Here is a 19,842-nt window from a genome sequence, read left to right as displayed (position 1 = left end):
TTCAATGTCGATAAACTAGGCTATAAATAACACCTATGTGTGTGTGTGTGTGTGTGTGTGTGTGTGTGTGTGTGTGTTTAGAAAACGGGGTGAGTGTTGGTAATGATACATACAGGTGGAATGTCTAAAAACACTCAAAAGCCTCGATTTGAAAATATGGCTTCTTACGTGACGCGTGGATCATGTAGGAATATGGCTCACTCTTCACACGACTATGAGGAAGACAAGTGAACACAGCAGCCATGACATGTGTCAAGGGTGGGAAGGTGGAGGTGGAGGTGTGTCGCCAGTCCCCACGTCCTCCTCCCCTCCCTCTCCCCCACCCTCCCCCTGAACCATGGACAGAAACAGCAGCTGGACCCACGGACCACAGAGAGAGAGACCCCCCCACCCACACACACACACACACACACACACACACACACACACACACCTCCTCGCCACAGACGAAGGTCGACCCCAGGGGGTAGCAAAGAGATCAGTACAGACAGAACACTGTATATATACATATATATATATATATATATATATATGGATGGGGTTGTTAGGGAGGTAAATGCAAGAGTCTTGGAAAGAGGGGCAAGTATGAAGTCTGTTGGGGATGAGAGAGCTTGGGAAGTGAGTCAGTTGTTGTTCGCTGATGATACAGCGCTGGTGGCGGATTCATGTGAGAAACTGCAGAAGCTGGTGACTGAGTTTGGTAAAGTGTGTGGAAGAAGAAAGTTAAGAGTAAATGTGAATAAGAGCAAGGTTATTAGGTACAGTAGGGTTGAGGGTCAAGTCAATTGGGAGGTGAGTTTGTATGGTGAAAAACTGGAGGAAGTGAAGTGTTTTAGATATCTGGGAGTGGATCTGTCAGCGGATGGAACCATGGAAGCGGAAGTGGATCATAGGGTGGGGGAGGGGGCGAAAATTTTGGGAGCCTTGAAAAATGTGTGGAAGTCGAGAACATTATCCCGGAAAGCAAAAATGGGTATGTTTGAAGGAATAGTAGTTCCAACAATGTTGTATGGTTGCGAGGCGTGGGCTATGGATAGAGTTGTGCGCAGGAGGATGGATGTGCTGGAAATGAGATGTTTGAGGATAATGTGTGGTGTGAGGTGGTTTGATCGAGTAAGTAACGTAAGGGTAAGAGAGATGTGTGGAAATAAAAAGAGCGTGGTAGAGAGAGCAGAAGAGGGTGTTTTAAAATGGTTTGGGCACATGGAGAGAATGAGTGAGGAAAGATTGACCAAGAGGATATATGTGTCGGAGGTGGAGGGAACGAGGAGAAGAGGGAGACCAAATTGGAGGTGGAAAGATGGAGTGAAAAAGATTTTGTGTGATCGGGGCCTGAACATGCAGGAGGGTGAAAGGAGGGCAAGGAATAGAGTGAATTGGAGCGATGTGGTATACAGGGGTTGACGTGCTGTCAGTGGATTGAATCAAGGCATGTGAAGCGTCCGGGGTAAACCATGGAAAGCTGTGTAGGTATGTATATTTGTGTGTGTGGACGTGTGTATGTACATGTGTATGGGGGGGGTTGGGCCATTTCTTTCGTCTGTTTCCTTGCGCTACCTCGCGAACGCGGGAGACAGCGACAAAGTATAAAAAAAAAAAAAAAAAAAAAATATATATATATATATATATATATATATATATATATATATATACATATATATGTGTGTGTGTGTGTGTGTGTGTGTGTGTGTGTAGAGAGAGAGAGAGAGAGAGAGAGAGAGAGAGAGATCCATCTAGCCCCCATACGATGCACAAGATACGTTTGTGATCTGAGCCATGTTCGCTATCAACAAGGGTAATGGTCTGGTAAATAATTAGGTAAATAATTTGCTAGATAATTATATCTCTGCGATTATTTGGCCAAAATTGCCCCAGAGTTGTTGATTTTTAGCACACAGATGACTGCTTTATGCTTGGCCGACATCATATGGGTAAGGTGTCTGTTGCGACCATTTTGGGTCATATTTGAGGGTCAAGGATCACAAAACGAGTCATAAGATTGAGATTTTATACTATTATTTTGACCATTTTTTTGCCAGATTTTCATGTCTGCCTCACCCTATCTTTGCCCCACCCTATCTTTGCCCCACCCTATCTTTGCCTCACCCTGTCTTTGCCTCACCCTATCTTTGCCCCACCCTATCTTTGCCCCACCCTATCTTTGCCCCACCCTATCTTTGCCCCACCCTATCTTTGCCTCACCCTATCTTTGCCCCACCCTATCTTGCCCCACCCTGTCTTTGCCTCACCCTATCTTTGCCTCACCCTGTCTTTGCCCAACCCTATCTTTGCCTCACCCTGTCTTTGCCCCACCCTATGTCGCCTCACCTTAGGTCTCGTTCAGACGTGGGGCACAGAGTCCCATGACGATCATCCCCTCTTCGGCTTCTGTGACACCCTCACGCTGGTCTTGGTGCGTCCTGCCACAGAAACATCAAAGATGGCGTTCAGTATATATAAGAATTGGTGGTTCCAATTCATATCTTGTTTCATTATCTTATCTCTCTCTCTCTCTTTCGGGACGTGCTGGGTATCATAATGCTATTCTTTCACCCATCTCGTTGCTATGATTACTTCCTTAATGACATGACAGTAGTATGACATATGATTCTCTCTCTCTCTCTCTCTCTCTCTCTCTCTCTCTCTCTCTCTCTCTCTCTCTCTCAGAATCTAGGGGCGTCATTGCGTATGACGCGAGTGTATTGAAAGAGGCGGCGTTCCAAGCCCTCCCCTACCCCTCCGGGGGGCACGGGAGTGTTCTGTCGGCGTGACCTCCGCCGAGAACAGTGCCATCGTGACCCTGGGAAGGGATGGTCACGTCGTGCGACTATGGGCGGGGCTGGGCTATATATAAGTGCCTCGCCGGCCGCTGAGTGCACCAGTTGTCTCCACACATCACCACCCCCACCACCAGTATGGCTGCTAAGGTGACTCTCTCTCTCTCTCTCTCTCTCTCTCTCTCTCTCACACACACACACACACACACACACACACACACCATGGTCTTCACCGTAAGGGTAATGTTGATCTATACGTACCTGCAGCAGTGATCGCCTCTTCCCTGACCTGTGTTGTGTCCTCGTCCTACAGGTCCTCCTGCTGCTACTGGCCGCCCTCGTGGCCGCCGCCCACGCCCGCCCAGACTCTACCCCAGGATACGGCGCCCCCGCCCACCCAAGACCCTCCTACAGCGCCCCCGCCCACCCCAGACCCTCCTACAACGCCCCCGCCCCCAGCTACTCTGCTCCTACTTATGCTGAACAGGTAAGTCTGCCGAAACGACTGCTTGCTGGGATAGAACAAGTCCCACCTGGGGTGGAAAATGGAACCAGCTGGGACGAAATAGGGGACCTCAAAGTAACGCTGAAGGAGGAGGAACACCTGGAACGAGGAGGAGACCGTAGCAACACTGACATGACCGGCGGGCCAGGCTGACAACGTCCCTCGTCCACACACTGTCAGCCGAACTCTCATTTACTTTCACTGAGGCAACTGCACGTCAGCGACGCTGTCAGAGGACACTGTGGGGAGATCAGAAAAGAAACGTTCCATCATCATTTGCTTTACTGTAGATTTATCAAAGCGTCTAACTGATCTGAACGTACGAGTGTGGTCTAGGCATGTTAGGGTCTGTATCGGAATCGAAGTTCTAGTTAGGACAAGGTGAATCTGAAGACTTCGCTCTGTGATAGAACGTATGTATGAACGCAACATGAGGAATGGCACCTTCGAAATGAAAGATATACTGTGCTTTATACTTTCCAATAGACAATAGTCTCGTATATAATAGATGTATGATAGAGTTAAATGTTTACTTCCAGTAGGTGTTGGCTCTTTCTCTCTCGTCTCGACAGATTACAGAAGTAAATACATCAGGATTTAAATGATGTAGAATTTACCTTCTTATATTAATTGACTTCCTCTCACCACAGGGTCCTGCCCAGTACAACTTCCAGTACGCCGTCAAGGACGACTATTCCGGCAACGACTTCGGCCACCAGGAAACTCGGGATGGCTACAACACCGAGGGCTCCTATTACACTCTTCTTCCCGACGGTCGTCTGCAGAAGGTGACTTACTACGTGAACGGCGACTCCGGCTACGTGGCGGAGGTTAGCTATGAGGGCGAGGCCCAGTACCCTACCTACCAGCCTGCCCCAGCACCTTCCTACGGCCACGCCCCTGCTCCTTCCTACAGGCCTGCCCCAGCACCCTCCTACAGGCCTGCCCCATCCTATGCATAAACTGATGTATCAGAAACGATAGAGTTGTGTAGATGTCTTATTTATCATATGAATTCCATCTCTAAATAAACATGAATTGGCCGTTATGTTTCTCTGAACCAATCGACTCAATGCAGTTCTTGTTGACCTGATCCTAAATGCTCAAAGTATAAGTGACGTGAGAGACGCATTCCATAAAATGATGCTCACTTGAAGCTATGATGGTCTGTGACGTAGCTTGGTCTTATTTCTCTTCTTCCTTCATGGATAGAAACCTATACCTCCACTCCTAGTGAGGTAGAATACATAAGATGCCTACGTCCGACCAGCTGTTTGACACGTCCTTCTGGAACGTACATAATCTTCCATGCCCATAGTGTAGTATGTAATTAGCTAAAGTATTACTTTACGAAGCGTTGATACAGTATTAACTGGATATTGCTTGATTTTGTTACGTAGCGGTAGTGTAACGTCGTGAAACAGAATACGAGTGACGGAGTTTGAATTGGAGGGTCGTAGTTTCTTCTGTGGTACGAAATCATACGGTAGAGGTGATGGTATGAAGACCAAGGGATGTATGTGACGCTGATTGGCATGAGAATGTGTGAAACACTTGTCATTCATCAAGGGAATCTATGGAAATTTCATATAGTAACTCAGTCGCCGTACACAAGCTATTATGGGAGATTGCGTCCACACGAACACAGGTAATGCCCTAAAAACAGCTTGCTATCGATCACCACAAGATTCACTCATTTTCATACCTTATAAAAATACCGGAGATCACGGCCGCGAACGAGGTTAGGTGAGGTTTTTATAGGTTCTGATCATGTCTTAAAGAACATTCTACCTACTTTCACGTAATTAAAACACTGTTTTCCTTGATTTTGAGCGCCCTCAACACTATCGCCAAATTTCGTATCGTTTTTATAAAATCTGTTGCTCCAAATCGCGTTCTACCAACCTGATTACATTCATTAGATACGACACCAAAACCGCAAAACAAAATTATCAATTATTCGAAGTCGTTAGCGCCGGGTGCGTAAGTATTGCTTTACCTGTAATAATTCACCTCACTCGTGGGAGAAGTTGTGAGGCGAGACGTGTATCTACCACCACAAGTGCATTCTCACACACACACACACACACACACACACACACTTCACCTGTTATACCACCACACACACCACATCTCTGATACCAACTCACACACACCACACCTCTGCTACCACCTCACACACACCACACCTCTGCTACCACCTCACACACACCACACCTCTCTTACCACCTCACACACACCACACCTCTGATACCACCTCACACGTACCACACCTCCAATACCACCTCACACACACCACACCTCTGCTACCACCTCACACACACTACACCTCCAATACCACCTCACACACACCACACCTCTCTTACCACCTCACACACACCACACCTCTGATACCACCTCACACGTACCACACCAATACCACCTCACACACACCACACCTCTCTTACCACCTCACACACACCACACCTCTGATACTACCTCACACGTACCACACCTCCGATACCACCTCACACACACCACACCTCTGATACCCCCTCACACACACCACATACCACCTGACACACACCACATCTCTCATACCACATCACACACACCACCCCTCTGATACCACCTCACAGGCACCACACCTCTGATACCACCTCACACATACCACACCTCCGATACCACCTCACACACTACACTTCTGATACCACCTCACACGCACCACACCTCTGATACCACCTCACACGTACCACACCTCCAGTACCACCTCACACGCACCACACCTCTCATACCACTTCACGAACACCACACCTCTCATACCCTCTCACGCACAACACACCTCTCATACCCTCTCACACACCACACCAATACCACCTCACACACACCACACTTCTGATAACACCTCACACGCATCACACCTCCAATACCACCTTACACGCACCACACCTCTCTTACCACCTCACACACACCACACTTCCGATGCCACCTCACACACACCACACCTCTGATACCACCTCACACGCACCACACCTCTCATACCACCTCACACACACCACACTTCTGATACCCTCTCACACAAACCACACCTCTGATACTCCCTCACACACACTACACCTCTGATACCACCTCACTGTATGTCTCAAAGTACCTCTTACTACTCTCCTCTCAAGGCATGTGCCTTCCCAACCTCATCAATCGTCGCTCTGGAGTTACCCAGCTTCCTACACCCTTTTCCATCAACCTCACTGTCTCTGAGACTGCCTTTTCAAGCCCAGGAGTTCTTCCTTAATCACTTTTCGTCCTCACGGTTTCCACTTGCTAACCACTTTGCCCAACTCCTGACCCAGTGATGCGACGGAGGCATTCATGGTCGTCAACCACCGTCGCTCGCCTTCTTTTCCAGCAGAGTTCTGCCCCTCTTCCAGTAAGGTTCCAATTGTCTCGGTATGTCTTAGCCGATCCTGTATGTCTGCTGTTCCAGCATGATTCACCTGTTCCAGCATGATTCAACTGTTCCAGCATGACTCACCTGTTCCAGCATGACTCACCTGTTCCAGCATGACTCACCAATAACGTCGGCCCATCCCGCTCTCCTCACACGTCCAGTATTGCCACATGGGCAGCAGACAATGACTCGCCACAGTGGCAATCCTCCCTCACGCATTCCCACACTTACTCCAGGCAGCCAGGGTGACATTACCTCTCCCTACGCACACAGGCAACAATTCTTTAAACTATGAGATCAGTGTGATAAACCATGGTGGTAAAAGAACGTGCCGGATTTAAGGCTCAGAAAACTCTCAGACCAACATTGTGATGAGAGATGCTCTCTATATTATGCTTGTGTTTTTCAGTGGAAATTGCATTAGAAATCTTTTAAGAGGAGATTGAGTGATTATCTGGGATTGTGGGTTTATCTGAGATAGTGGGAGTTAGGAGTCTATCGGAGAAATCAAAATGTTGTGTTGATGAGTAAAAAGAATCAGAAGTTGCAACACGTCGATGAATAATTTAAGGAAGTAGATAATCAGATCTAAGGCCATAAAAAGGTATCAGCATATGGATAAAAGAATTAGGGAAGTTAAAAAAAAAAAAGACGGTAGAAAAATTGACGAGAAACTCAACATGGACTGAAGAAATCGAAATGGCCCAAAAGCAGTGGCGTATCCAGTGGAAAAGTATCAGAGAAAAGAGGTCAGAAGGCGCCTCTCAGAATGCTCTTCCGGCAGATGGACGAATAGAGATGCCAGTGACGCAGATCTCAGAAGCTGTTGAAGACAGAGGACAGATAACAGGAGGTAATTCTGGAGCTTGGGACAGAAAAAGGGTAACGACGGATGCACCTGGGAGCACTGAGACAGGAAGACACTAAGCTACTACGACAAGCTACAGAGAGCCTCATACACACTGTCAGAGACAGAACGAACATAGACGTATATTGTTAGTTCGATGGATAAAAGAGCGTAGGGTGTTCAGAGTCAGTGTATGATGACAAAATGGAGATTTTGGAGATTACGGAGACTTGGGGGATGATGAATCAATACTGTGGGACTTAGCCCGTCAATAGTGCCTTGTACGAAGACTAAGAACAGTGGTAACGAGCTAAGTAGAGAGACAGAAGGTGATGATGGTTTTCGAACAGAGGACCATATTCCAGCCACAACAGAAGATCACAAAGAGGGAAATGGATGGCGAATAAAAGACGGCTAGAGGATATAAACGTACATATGCAATTCATGAGATTTAAAAAAAGAAAAAGATAGATATGGTGCAGACTGAAGGGGACGACCAGTAATGATTATTTGAAATATGAATTTTTGTGGCCAGAAGGTTCTTCAGCAAGCTATGAAACTTGTAAACAAAGAGGGATTCAGTGGGATGAATATCAGAATGATATTAGACCGAAGGAAGAATGAGAGAGACGGAAAGGGATTCAGTGGGATGAATATCAAAGAGGATAGACCGAAGGAAGAATGAAAGAGAAGGAAAGGATACAGTAAACAGGCAATAAAATGGAGATATCAGAAGCGGGAAGAAGGCAGTGCAGCCACGCCACTATACGACAGAGGTAAGGAATGTTAACTAATGCAAGTGTCAGATTGAAAATAATGTAAACAAATGTGGACGGCTTGGTTGTCGACGGACAAGATCTGGAGTTCAAGGACCGAATTAGGGAAAACTAACCTGATGTTGTTGGTGGACTCCGTCTGTTTCTTATGTACAGAGAACTGACCCGTCCCTATGATTGATGATTCCTTGGTCACTATTCACTTCAATTTCAATTAACTTACATTTTCTATGCTTGACTTTTCATGCGGTCATTCGACTCATCGCCCAGTCGTTTTCCCTTTATTATTCCGTTTTCTTTTCCTCCACACCTTCTTCAGGGCTTCACACCCGAAAACCTCTCCCTCGCGTTGCTTGTGCTTCGTCCCCGAACGCTGATATTGTACCTCATGTTCGTCACTCCCCATCGGTTTCTGGAAAGCATTTCCTTCACTTACTAACATTCTATTTTCATCATGGAATCAGCTTACACATAACACAGCACCACTAGCGCCACTGTCCAAACACACAACGAGCTCGTTGAATGTTTGTATGTTTTGGACAATCACATGTTTACCAAATGGCGTCCTAGCTTCGTCTCTTCGATGTATATCAACTGACTTATATTTCTCTCTTGTGTCTCCCCTGATGATTTGATTATTACACGAAAATGCACTTTCGTCTGATAATCGTGTATATATATATATATATATATATATATATATATATATATGTATCATACAAACCTCCAACAGCCAGGATCGAACCCGGGACCCCTGTGCAAGAGGCAGGCATGCTAACCGCTAGGCTATGTGCTGTTCGATCCGGGCTGTTAGAGGTTTGTATGTTCTATGAAGGTGCGCGTTCATATGCACTTTATTCGTGTTTATATATATATATATATATATATATGTATCATACAAACCTCCAACAGCCAGGATCGAACCCGGGACCCCTGTGCAAGAGGCAGGCATGCTAACCGCTAGGCTATGTGCTGTTCGATCCGGGCTGTTAGAGGTTTGTATGTTCTATGAAGGTGCGCGTTCATATGCACTTTATTCGTGTATATATATATATATATATATATATATATATATATATATATATATATATATATATATATATATATATATATATATATATATATATACCCTTGTGTTCAGTGCTGTAATATTGCCCCTGAGTTAAGTACGAAAATGAGAGATTATCACTCCAGCAGCTGTGGTTACCATGCGTTAGACGTGACGACAGCCGTTACAGATGCTCCGATGAGGTTCACAAGTCACCGTCTTGCTCCAGGAGTGATGTGGTGTGTATGTGCCAGTCATAAACGGGCAGATCCTCTCCACTGAAGATTTTTCTTCTTTTGTACTGAATGAGAAAACCCGTGAGATGGAGAGCATCGTTGTAATAGAGGACATAAAGCAGAATTATGCTGATTTTCTTTTTTATGGACTTGAGTTGCAAGCTCTTCCATGACTTTTGAATAAGTCATACGAAAAAGAAAAGTAATTTTACGTCAGCATGTTTAGAAATAAGTCCCATTTCTCTAATATTCTTGAGATTTGAAATAACTCCAGTTGTAGGCAGGAGATCGTCTTTGCCTTGCTTACGTATGTAAACATAATCTTAAGTTGTCCATTATAACCCCAGGCCTTACAGAAGACTCCCGCAGCTTCAAGGCCGCGCTACGTTCACTTGCAGGGAAATGGTCGACTCCTTTGGATTGATAAGTTTCTTGACGAGATTGTTGTATCCGCTTTCGTTTACCTTAGGCGACTTTTCAATCGCCGTGTAATATATATGCATTTCTTTCTTGTCTCTCCTCTGATGATGTGATTATCACACCAAAGTGCACTTGGGAACTTATCGTGTTTCATTTCTCCGTGTACACATAGGAAAATTATACATATATATATATATATATATATATATATATATATATATATATATATATATATATATATATATATATATATATATATATATATATATATATATATATATATATATATATTATCCCTGGGGATAGGGGAGAAAGAATACTTCCCACGTATTTCCTGCGTGTCGTAGTAAGCGACTAAAAGGGGAGGGAGCGGGGGGCTGGAAATCCTCCGCTCTTGTCTTTTTTTTTAATTTTCCAAAAGAAGGAACAGAGAAGGGGGCCAGGTGAGGATATTCCCTCAGAGGCCCAGTCCTCTGTTCTTAACGCTACCTTGCTAACGCGGGAAATGGCGAATAGTTTAAAAAAATAAAAAAAAATAAAATATATATATATATATATATATATATATATATATATATATATATATATATATATATATATATATATATATATATATATATATATATATATATATATATATATATATATATATATATATATATTACTTTGTCGCTGTCTCCCACGTTAGTGAGGTAGCGCAAGGAAACAGACGAAAGATTGGCCCAACCCATCCACATACACATGTATATACATACACGTCCATACACGCAAATATACATACCTATACATCTCAACTTATACATATATTTACACACACAGACATATACATATATACACATGTACATAATTCATACTGTCTGCCTTTATTCATTCCCATCGCCACCCCGCCACACCTAAGGTAACAACCTCCTCCCCCCAGATGTGCATGAGGTAGCGCTAGGAAAAGACCACAAAAGGCCACATTCGTTCACACTCAGTCTCTAGCTGTCATGTATAATGCACCGAAACCACAGCTCCCTTTCCACATTCAGGCCCCACAGAATTTTCCATGGTTTACCCCAGACGCTTCACATGCCCTGGTTCAATCCATTGACAGCACGTCGACCCCGGTATACCATATCGTTCCAATTCACTCTATTCCTTGCACGCCTTTCCCCCTCCTGCATGTTCAGGCCCCAATCACTGAAAATCTTTTTCAATCCATCTTTCCACCTCCTATTTGGTCTCCCACTTCTCGTTCCCTCCACCTCTGACACTTATATCCTCTTGGTCATCTTTCCTCACTCATTCTCTTCATGTGACCAAACCACTTCAAAGCACCCTCTTCTGCTCTCTCAACCACACTCTTTTTATTACCACACATCTCTCTTACCCTATTAGTACTTACCACCTCACACCACATATTGTCCTCAAGCATCTCATTTCCAGCACATCCACCCTCCTCCGCACAACTCTACCGCCCACGCCTCGCAACCATATAACATTGTTGGAACCACTATTCCTTCAAACATACCCATTTTGGCTTTCCGAGATAATGATCTCGACTTCCACACATTCTTGAACGCTCCCAGAACTTTCGCCCCCTCCCCCACCCTATGATTCACTTCCGCTTCCATGGTTCCATCCGCTGCCAAATCCATTCCCAGATATCTAAAATACTTCACTTCCTCCAGTCTTTCTCCATTCAAACTTACCTCCGAATTGACTTGTCCCTCAACCCTGCTGTACCTAATAACCTTGCTCTTATTTCCATTTACTCTCAGCTTTCTTCTTTCACACACTTTACCAAACTCAGTCACCAGCTTCTGCTATTTCTCACACGAATCAGCCACCAGCGCTGTATCATCAGCGAACAACAACTGACTCATTTCCCAAGCTCTCTCATCTACAACAGACTGCATACTTGCCCCTCTTTCCAAAACTCTTACATTCACCTCCCTAACAACCCCATCCATAAACAAATTAAACAACCATGGAGACATCACACACCCCTGCCGCAAACCAACATTCACTGAGAACCAATCACTTTCCTCTCTTCTTACACGTACACATGCCTTACATCCTCGATAAAAACTTTTCACTGCTTCTAACAACTTGCCTCCCACACCATATATTCTTAACACCTTCCACAGAGCATCTCTATCAACTCTATCATACGCCTTCTCCAGATCCATAAATGCTACATACAAATCCTTTTCCTTTTCTAAGTATTTCTCGCATACATTCTTCAAAGCAAACACCTGATCCACACATCCTCTACCACTTCTGAAACCACACTGCTCTTCCCCAATCTGATGCTCTGTACATGCCATCACCCTCTCAATCAATACCCTCCCATATAATTTACCAGGAATACTCAACAAACTTATACCTTTGTAATTTGAGCACTCACTTTTATCCCCTTTGCCTTTGTACAGTGGCACTATGCACGCATTCCGCCAATCCTCAGGCACCTCACCATGAGTCATACATACACTAGATAACCTCACCAACCAGTCAACAATACAGTCACCCCCTTTTTTAATAAATTCCACTGCAATACCATCCAAACCTGCTACCTTGCCTGCTTTCATCTTCCGCAAAGCTTTTACTACCTCTTCTCTGTTTACCAGATCATTCTCCCTAACCCTCTCACTTTGCACACCACCTCAACCAAAACACCCTATGTCTGCCACTCTATCATCAAACACATTCAAAAAACCTTCAAAATACTCACTCCATCTCCTTCTCACATCATCACTACTTGTTATCACCTCCCCATTAGCCCCCTTTACTGAAGCTCCCATTTGTTCCCTTGTCTTACGCACTTTATTTACCTCCTTCCAAAACATATTTTCATTCTCCCTGAAATTTAATGATACTCTCTCACCCCAATTCTCATTTGCCCTCTTTTTCGCCTCTTGCACCTTTCTCTTGACCTCCTGTCTCTTTCTTTTTTACTTCTCCCAGTCATTTGCATTATTTCCCTGCAAATATCGTCCAAATGCCTCTCTCCTCTCTTGCACTAATAATCTTACTTCTTCATCCCACCACTCACTACCCTTTCTAATCTGCCCACCTCCCACGCTTCTCATGCCACAAGCATCCTTTACGCAAGCCATCACTGCTTCCCTAAGTACATCTCATTCCTTCCCTACTCCCCTTACGTCCTTTGTTCTCACCTTTTTCCATTCTGTACTCAGTCTCTCCTGGTACTTCCTCACACAAGCCTCCTTCCCAAGCTCACTTACTCTCACCACTCTCTTCACCCCAACATTCTCTCTTCTTTTCTGAAAACCTCTACAGATCTTCACCTTAGCCTCCACAAGATAATGATCAGACATCCCTCCAGTTGCACCTCTCAGCACATTAACATCCAGAAGTCTCTCTTTCGCGCGCCTATCAATTAACACGTAATCCAATAATGCTCTCTGGCCATCTCTCCTACTTACATACGTATACTTATGTATATCTCTCTTTTTAAACCAGGTATTCCCAATCACCAGTCCTTTTTCAGCACATAAATCTACAAGCTCTTCACCATTTCCACTTACAACACTAAACACCCCATGCACACCAATTATTCCCTCAACTGCCACATTACTCACCTTTGCACTCAAATCACCCATCACTATAACCCGGTCTCGTGCATCAAAGCTACTAACACACTCACTCAGCTGCTCCCAAAACACTTGCCTCTCATGATCTTTCTTCTCATGCCCAGGTGCATATGTACCGATAATCACCCATCTCTCTCCATCCACTTTCAGCTTAACCCATATCAATCTAGAGTTTACTTTCTTACACTCTATCACATACTCCCACCACCCCTGTTTCAGGAGTAGTGCTACTCCTTCCCTTGCTCTTGTCCTCTCCCTAACCCCTGACTTTACTCCCAAGACATTCCCAAACCACTCTTCCCCTTTATCCTTGAGCTTCGTTTCACTCAGAGCCAAAACATCCAGGTTCCTTTCCTCAGACATACTACCTATCTCTCCTTTTTTCTCATCTTGGTTACATCCACACACATTTAGACACCCCAATCTGAGCCTTCGAGGAGGATGAGCACTTCCCGCGTGACTCCTTCTTCTGTTTCCCCTTTTAGAAAGTTAGAATACAAGGAGGGGAGGGTTTCCAGCCCACCGCTCCCGTCCCCTTTAGTCGCCTTCTACGACACGTGAGGAATGCGTGGGAAGTATTCTTTCTCCCCTATCCTCTCTTGCGGCGCCTCCTCCTGGTGTTCATCCAGCGTGACCTCCGCTACACATTACTACAGTGACCATGGAGAGGGGTCGGTCGGTGACGTCACGGAACCGTAGGCAGGGGATGGGCTATATATAAGTCCCACGCCGGCCGGTGAGTGCACCAGTTGTCTTCACACATCAGCACCACCACCAATATGGCAGCTAAGGTGACTCACACACACACACACACACACACACACACACACACACACACACACCATGGTCTTTACCGTAAGGATAATGTTGATCTATACGTACCTGCAGCAGCGATCGTCTCCTCCCTGACCTGTGTTTTGTCCTCGTCCTACAGGTCCTCCTGCTGCTACTGGCCGCTCTCATGGCCGCCGCCTTCGCCCGCCCAGACTCTACCCAGGGATATGTTGTCCCCGCTCGTCCTACACCCTCCTACAGCGCCCCCACCCAACCCAGACCGTCCTACAACGTCCCCGCCCCTGGCTACACTGCACCTACGTATGTTGACGTAAGTAGGTGCTGACCTGTTGACAGATATTGTGGTGATCGTGACCGACAAAGTTCGTGTGTACATGTGAACTGAACTCCTCCGACGTCTTAACTGAAGAAGATGTGAGTGAAGACGTGGGTGGATGCAGGCCATGTTATTCAAGGCTTCGTGCCTTACTCAGTACCCTTCCATTTGTCGTAACCACTTACGAAACAACCTGAACTGTAGTGACCACTTATGAAACAACCTGAACTGTAGTGACCACTTATGAAACAACCTGAACTGTAGTGACCACTTATGAAACAACCTGAACTGTAGTGACCACTTATGAAACGACCTGAATTGTAGTGACGACTTTTAAAACAACCTGAACTGTAGTAACCACTTATGAAACAGTCTTAATTGTATTGACCACTTTTAAAACAACCTGAACTGTAGTAACCACTTATAAAACAATCAACTTTACCTATGTAGTGACAAGTTATAAAAGAGCCTGGACTGTAGTAACCACTTATAAAACAACCTTAACTGTAGTGACCACTCATAAAACAACCTGAACTGTAGTGATCACTTATAAATCAACCTGGAAGCGTAAAAAAAAAGTTGTTTATTTTATCACCTGGAGTAACAAAAGTAGATGTAATGGTGGACAGAATTGATACAAAAATGAGAGAACACAAGACGCGAGATGTTTGGCTGGTGGAAACATCTCCTTCCGGTTCCATCTTTTTCTACGATGCTTTAACATTATAACACTCGTTCCCACAGAAACCCGCCAAGTACGACTTCAACTGGGCTGTGAAGGACGACTACGGCAACGACTTCGGCCACCAGGAGACCCGGGACGGCTACGACATCCAGGGCTCCTACTACGTCCTGCTTCCCGACGGTCGTCTGCAGAAGGTGACTTACTACGTGAGCGGCGACTCCGGCTACGTAGCGGAGGTCACCTACGAGGGCGAGGCCCAGTACCCTGCTTACCAGCCTGCCCCAGCACCCTCCTATGTCCCTGCCTCTGTTCCCTCCTATGTCCCCGCCCCTGCACCCTCCTACGTCCCCGCCACAACACCTTCCTACAGGCCTACCCCAACACCTTCCTACAGGCCTACCCCAACACCTTCCTACAGGCCGACCCCATCCTACTACCCAACTCCGAGGAGCCCCATCATATCCAAAGAGTAACATGTTTGATCCACTGGGATTGTAGAGACTGATTGTATTTATTGCTTGAACGCTCCAATAAAAGCATACCCACCGCAGATCTAGAAGTTTTATGGAAATATTTGACCCTATGCTTCTTTTTTTGTATGTACAATCGAATGCTATTCATTGCCCCGCTGAAATACTACTGGGAACTATAAGAACCCACAAGTTTAGTAGTAACACAGTGTTGAATACCACTCAGCATGACAGATTTTTGCACTGAGTCGCTTATTGATCATCTAATACTTCGTCATTGGGCAAATTTCACCCAAATGTTTCCTGATGCACATGGAACATTAGAAATCCTCATACAATGTCAACAACCAATTAAAAAGAAAAAATATATACTCTTTATTTATCATCCTCAGAATAAATACAGCTTCATAACTTGGGTACGTCACGATTATATAGGGAAGTTTAAGGTAGATCAAACGAATTTACCCTTGGAAAACGACCCTTTCAATTATTTCTCATCAATTCTTACTTTTCTAAATGATTTCGTCTTAGATTTAGAAGATCTGAGTTTTTATTATGGAAAGGCTTTCAGAAATGTTTCCTAAATCAGTAAAGATTCTCGTTTTAAAGGAATGAGTCGGAAAACTGCATTTAGATCCGTTCCCGTGAGAACGGGGCTGCAACCCTCCACATCCCTGTTCGGGAAAATCCGGATACAACATGGCCAACTCTTCCAGCCAAACTGGCCTTGAGTCTTGTGACGTCACTCAGGTGTCTCCTGACATTGCTGGTGAGAATGACAGGCAAGGGCAAGGCAATGACGAGGGATCTAGACGTCAAGCGTGATCATATCACTCGAGGATGACTTCAAGTTTTTATGAAATATATAGATGAATATATACTTAGGAGAACCACCATAACATGGGCGGATGCATCTCCAAGTTTTATATATATATATATATATATATATATATATATATATATATATATATATATATATATATATATATATATATATATATATATATATATATATATATATATATATATATATATATATATATATGCGTGAAACTAAGTTGAAGGAGAAAGGGAAGAATGATTAATGAATAACTGAGGGGCAAAGTCTGGAGTGAATGTGAGTGGTAGAGTCAAAGAATGGGAGGCTCTTCTGACGACGGAGGAGCTGTAGAGAAAAGTAGACTACGAGGGGTGTGGGTGAGTGTTAGTGGTTACGCTCCTGGTGTTGAGAGGAGTGAGGATACAACGGGTGCATGTGGAGAGGTGATGAGACAGCGCTTCAGCAATTTTGACGTAAGGGATGACATCTTCGTGCAGGGGGAGGTGGGTGGAGGAGGATCATGTGAATGCAGGAGTGGATGATGTGGCAGTTGAGAGAATGACTAGTGGGGGTTGGAGGGTGGGGGGAAATATGGAGCACCCGGTGTGAGGGAATTAGGAAACAGCTTTCTGAGATCTGTGCTGAAAATGGAATAGCGATTCGGAAGACGTGGGTCAAAAAGAGGTGCATGTATAATCATGCGATGGTGAGTGAAGTCGGGAGTCACCGTGGCAAAGGAGAGTTTGTTGGGTATGACGTTGGGATGGCTAATCATTTCTAGGTGGAAACCAGTGTGAAAGGCCGAAGGGGATTCAGATAAAGGGGAAATGATATGCTTGTCAGAGAAACGATCAAACTAAGGGAGCTATGAAAAGAGATTCTACTGCAACGACACCAAAAGAGACTTATTCCAGAGTGGGATAGGGTAAGAGCAAATGAAAAATGAATAGTGGACAAGGAAGCAGTGTTTACAAGTGCAGGTAAAGTGTGTGGTTTTCAGGAGGCAAGAGGTGGACGTATGAGAAAAGGTAATGAGTTTTGGAATGAGGAAATGTATTTCCTAAAGAAAGAGAAAAAAACATGTTGGGTGGACGCTATCTGCAGGGAAGGAGAGCATGTGACTGAAAAGCGTACAAGGGAAAGTGGACGGGATTCAGTGAGAGAAACAGAAGCTGGAAAAGAAGGCAAATAAAGATTGTGGTAATAGGGTATCGATGAAATCTTAGGAAAATTAAAAAAATTCTTGGAAAAGAGGTAATAGCAGTAAGGGAAGCCGATGAAGAAGTGGAAAGAGGGCAAAGAAAAGGTGAAAAACATAAGGAGGGACATATTCTTAAGGAGTATTCGGTGTGCTGAAGGATAAGGTAGTAGATGTGGGATGTTTAGGACGAGGTAGCGTGAATACCTTACTTCTGGCAAATGACTGGAAGAAAAGAAGCGTATATCACTGAAGGAGATAAGATATGTATGGGAGAATAAACATATAATCATCTATTCAACGCCATTTATCAAAACCAGATTATGAATACAATCGTAAATATGACACTCCATCCAGACCTTCATATCGAATTAAGCATAGGAAGGTGCTGGGGCGGGCCTGTAGGAGGGTGCTGGGACAGGGCTATAGGAGGGCGCAGGGGCGTGGCCGTAGGAGGGTGCTGGGGCAGGCTGGTAGGCGGAGTATTGGGCCTCGCCCTCGTAGCTAACCTCCGCCACGTAGCCGGAGTCGCCGTTCACGTAGTAATTTACCTTCTGCAGACGACTGTCGGGAAGAAGAGCGTAATACGAGCCCTGGGTGTTGTAGCCATCCCGGCTTTCGTCGTGGCCGAAGTCGTTGCCAGAGTAGTCGTCCTTGACGGCGTACTGGGAACTGTACTGGGGAGGAGTCTGTAGGGGAGAAGACTTTACGATAATTGCCACACAATATGTGGCATGTAAGATTTGTCCCTCACAACATATTGCTCCACACTTAGCACAGTCCTAGCTTGGTTAATTTAGTTATAGTAACATTGTTGCATTTGGACCCTTACCAGAGACTTTCCTTTAGAGTGAGTCAAGTTCCTGAACAAGAGGTCATCAGAAATAATGCAGATATGTGAACTTTAAGACATCACCGTAACTTAACCTTTCATTTCTTATTAACTTACAATCATTCTAATCAAACGTCTCCACATGTCAACATCCAACATCAGTACAAACTTACATCAGGATAAGTGGGAGCAGAGTAGCCGGGGGCGGGGGCGCTGTAGGACGGTCTGGGATGGGCGGGGGCGCTGTAGGACGGTCTTGGGTGGGCGGGGGCGCTGTAGGAGGGTTGTGGGTGAGAGGGGGCACTGTATGCCGGGGCAGTGTCGGGGCGAGCGAGGGTGGCGACCACAAGGGTGGCCAATACAAGGACCTGCAAGGTAAGGCCACAAGAGGTCAAAATTCAAAATGTTATATCATTCCTGTCTAAACTCTTGCATAAAAAAACTGTTTTCTTATTTCATATTACATTTAGTTATGTGATAACTGATCAGAATTCAGCAATATGCCCAAGACGAGTAGATGAGAAAATATATCCACCTTGGAAGTCATCATGTGAGTGAACAGCGAAGGCAACTGATGCGTCCTGAGGAACGCCACAGCCTTTTATACCACCAACTCCACCCCGCTGTCACGTAACACCCCCCAACCGAACCTTCGGATTGACGCTATATTTAGAAGGTGAAGCTAATCTAGTGGTGCGGTGAAGGTGATGCTGACGGAAACTACTGCAGTGAATGAGAAATTGCCTGAGGACTGAAGTGAAGAAAAAGATCTTATAAGATTTTGTATTTGCAAGGAATGGACGTCAGAACTGGAAGTGCTTCTGAATGTGTATGGTCTTGATGATCTGTATACAAAATGGGATCAGACAACACAGAAATATTCATCACTACTGGAAATCATTTACTTCAGTGAGTAACTTTATTCGCATATGAGATGGAAATAGTGATGAGTGTCAATACTGAAATGGTCATTTTACATCTAAATAGTCTTGAAATTGCGTCTAAAGTGGGAAGTCTCTGTTCTATTTATCAAACTGGTCAGTACACGAACTCTTATAAAAACGTAAGAGATGTCTGAGCTTCCTCTCATT

The 19,842-nt window shown here is 44.8% G+C and overlaps 2 protein-coding genes across 2 annotated transcripts; one reads left to right on the top strand and one right to left on the bottom strand.

The window, feature by feature from the left end:
- Positions 1 to 2,843: 2,843 nt before the first annotated feature.
- On the top strand, positions 2,844 to 15,970 carry LOC139766174 (uncharacterized). The gene is made up of 7 exons (XM_071694445.1): positions 2,844 to 2,927; positions 3,091 to 3,264; positions 3,933 to 4,238; positions 7,421 to 7,591; positions 14,385 to 14,426; positions 14,570 to 14,740; positions 15,491 to 15,970. The coding sequence occupies exons 1-7, from the start codon at positions 2,916 to 2,918 to the stop codon at positions 15,902 to 15,904; spliced, it is 1,290 nt and encodes a 429-aa protein (XP_071550546.1). The 5' UTR covers positions 2,844 to 2,915; the 3' UTR covers positions 15,905 to 15,970.
- Positions 15,971 to 16,964: 994 nt separating this feature from the next.
- LOC139766447 (uncharacterized) lies at positions 16,965 to 19,312 on the bottom strand. The gene is made up of 3 exons (XM_071695135.1): positions 19,287 to 19,312; positions 18,925 to 19,119; positions 16,965 to 18,608 (listed from the first exon to the last, which is right to left on the bottom strand). Exons 1-3 carry the CDS (start codon positions 19,299 to 19,301, stop codon positions 18,291 to 18,293), a joined length of 528 nt encoding a protein of 175 aa, XP_071551236.1. The 5' UTR covers positions 19,302 to 19,312; the 3' UTR covers positions 16,965 to 18,290.
- Positions 19,313 to 19,842: the final 530 nt, after the last annotated feature.

Source organism: Panulirus ornatus, chromosome 57 (genome assembly GCF_036320965.1).
Source record: "Panulirus ornatus isolate Po-2019 chromosome 57, ASM3632096v1, whole genome shotgun sequence".
Classification (NCBI taxonomy): domain Eukaryota; kingdom Metazoa; phylum Arthropoda; class Malacostraca; order Decapoda; family Palinuridae; genus Panulirus; species Panulirus ornatus.
Note: the sequence above shows the minus strand (reverse complement) of the source record. Positions and strands in the feature narration are given on the sequence as shown.

Coding starts and splice junctions, on each gene's coding strand:
- LOC139766174 (XM_071694445.1), top strand. Junction 3,265..3,932: donor CTCCTACTTATGCTGAACAG/GTAAGTCTGCCG, acceptor CTCTCACCACAG/GGTCCTGCCCAGTACAACTT. Junction 14,741..15,490: donor CTGCACCTACGTATGTTGAC/GTAAGTAGGTGC, acceptor TCGTTCCCACAG/AAACCCGCCAAGTACGACTT.
- LOC139766447 (XM_071695135.1), bottom strand. Junction 18,609..18,924: donor CTGCTCCCACTTATCCTGAT/GTAAGTTTGTAC, acceptor TCTCCCCTACAG/ACTCCTCCCCAGTACAGTTC.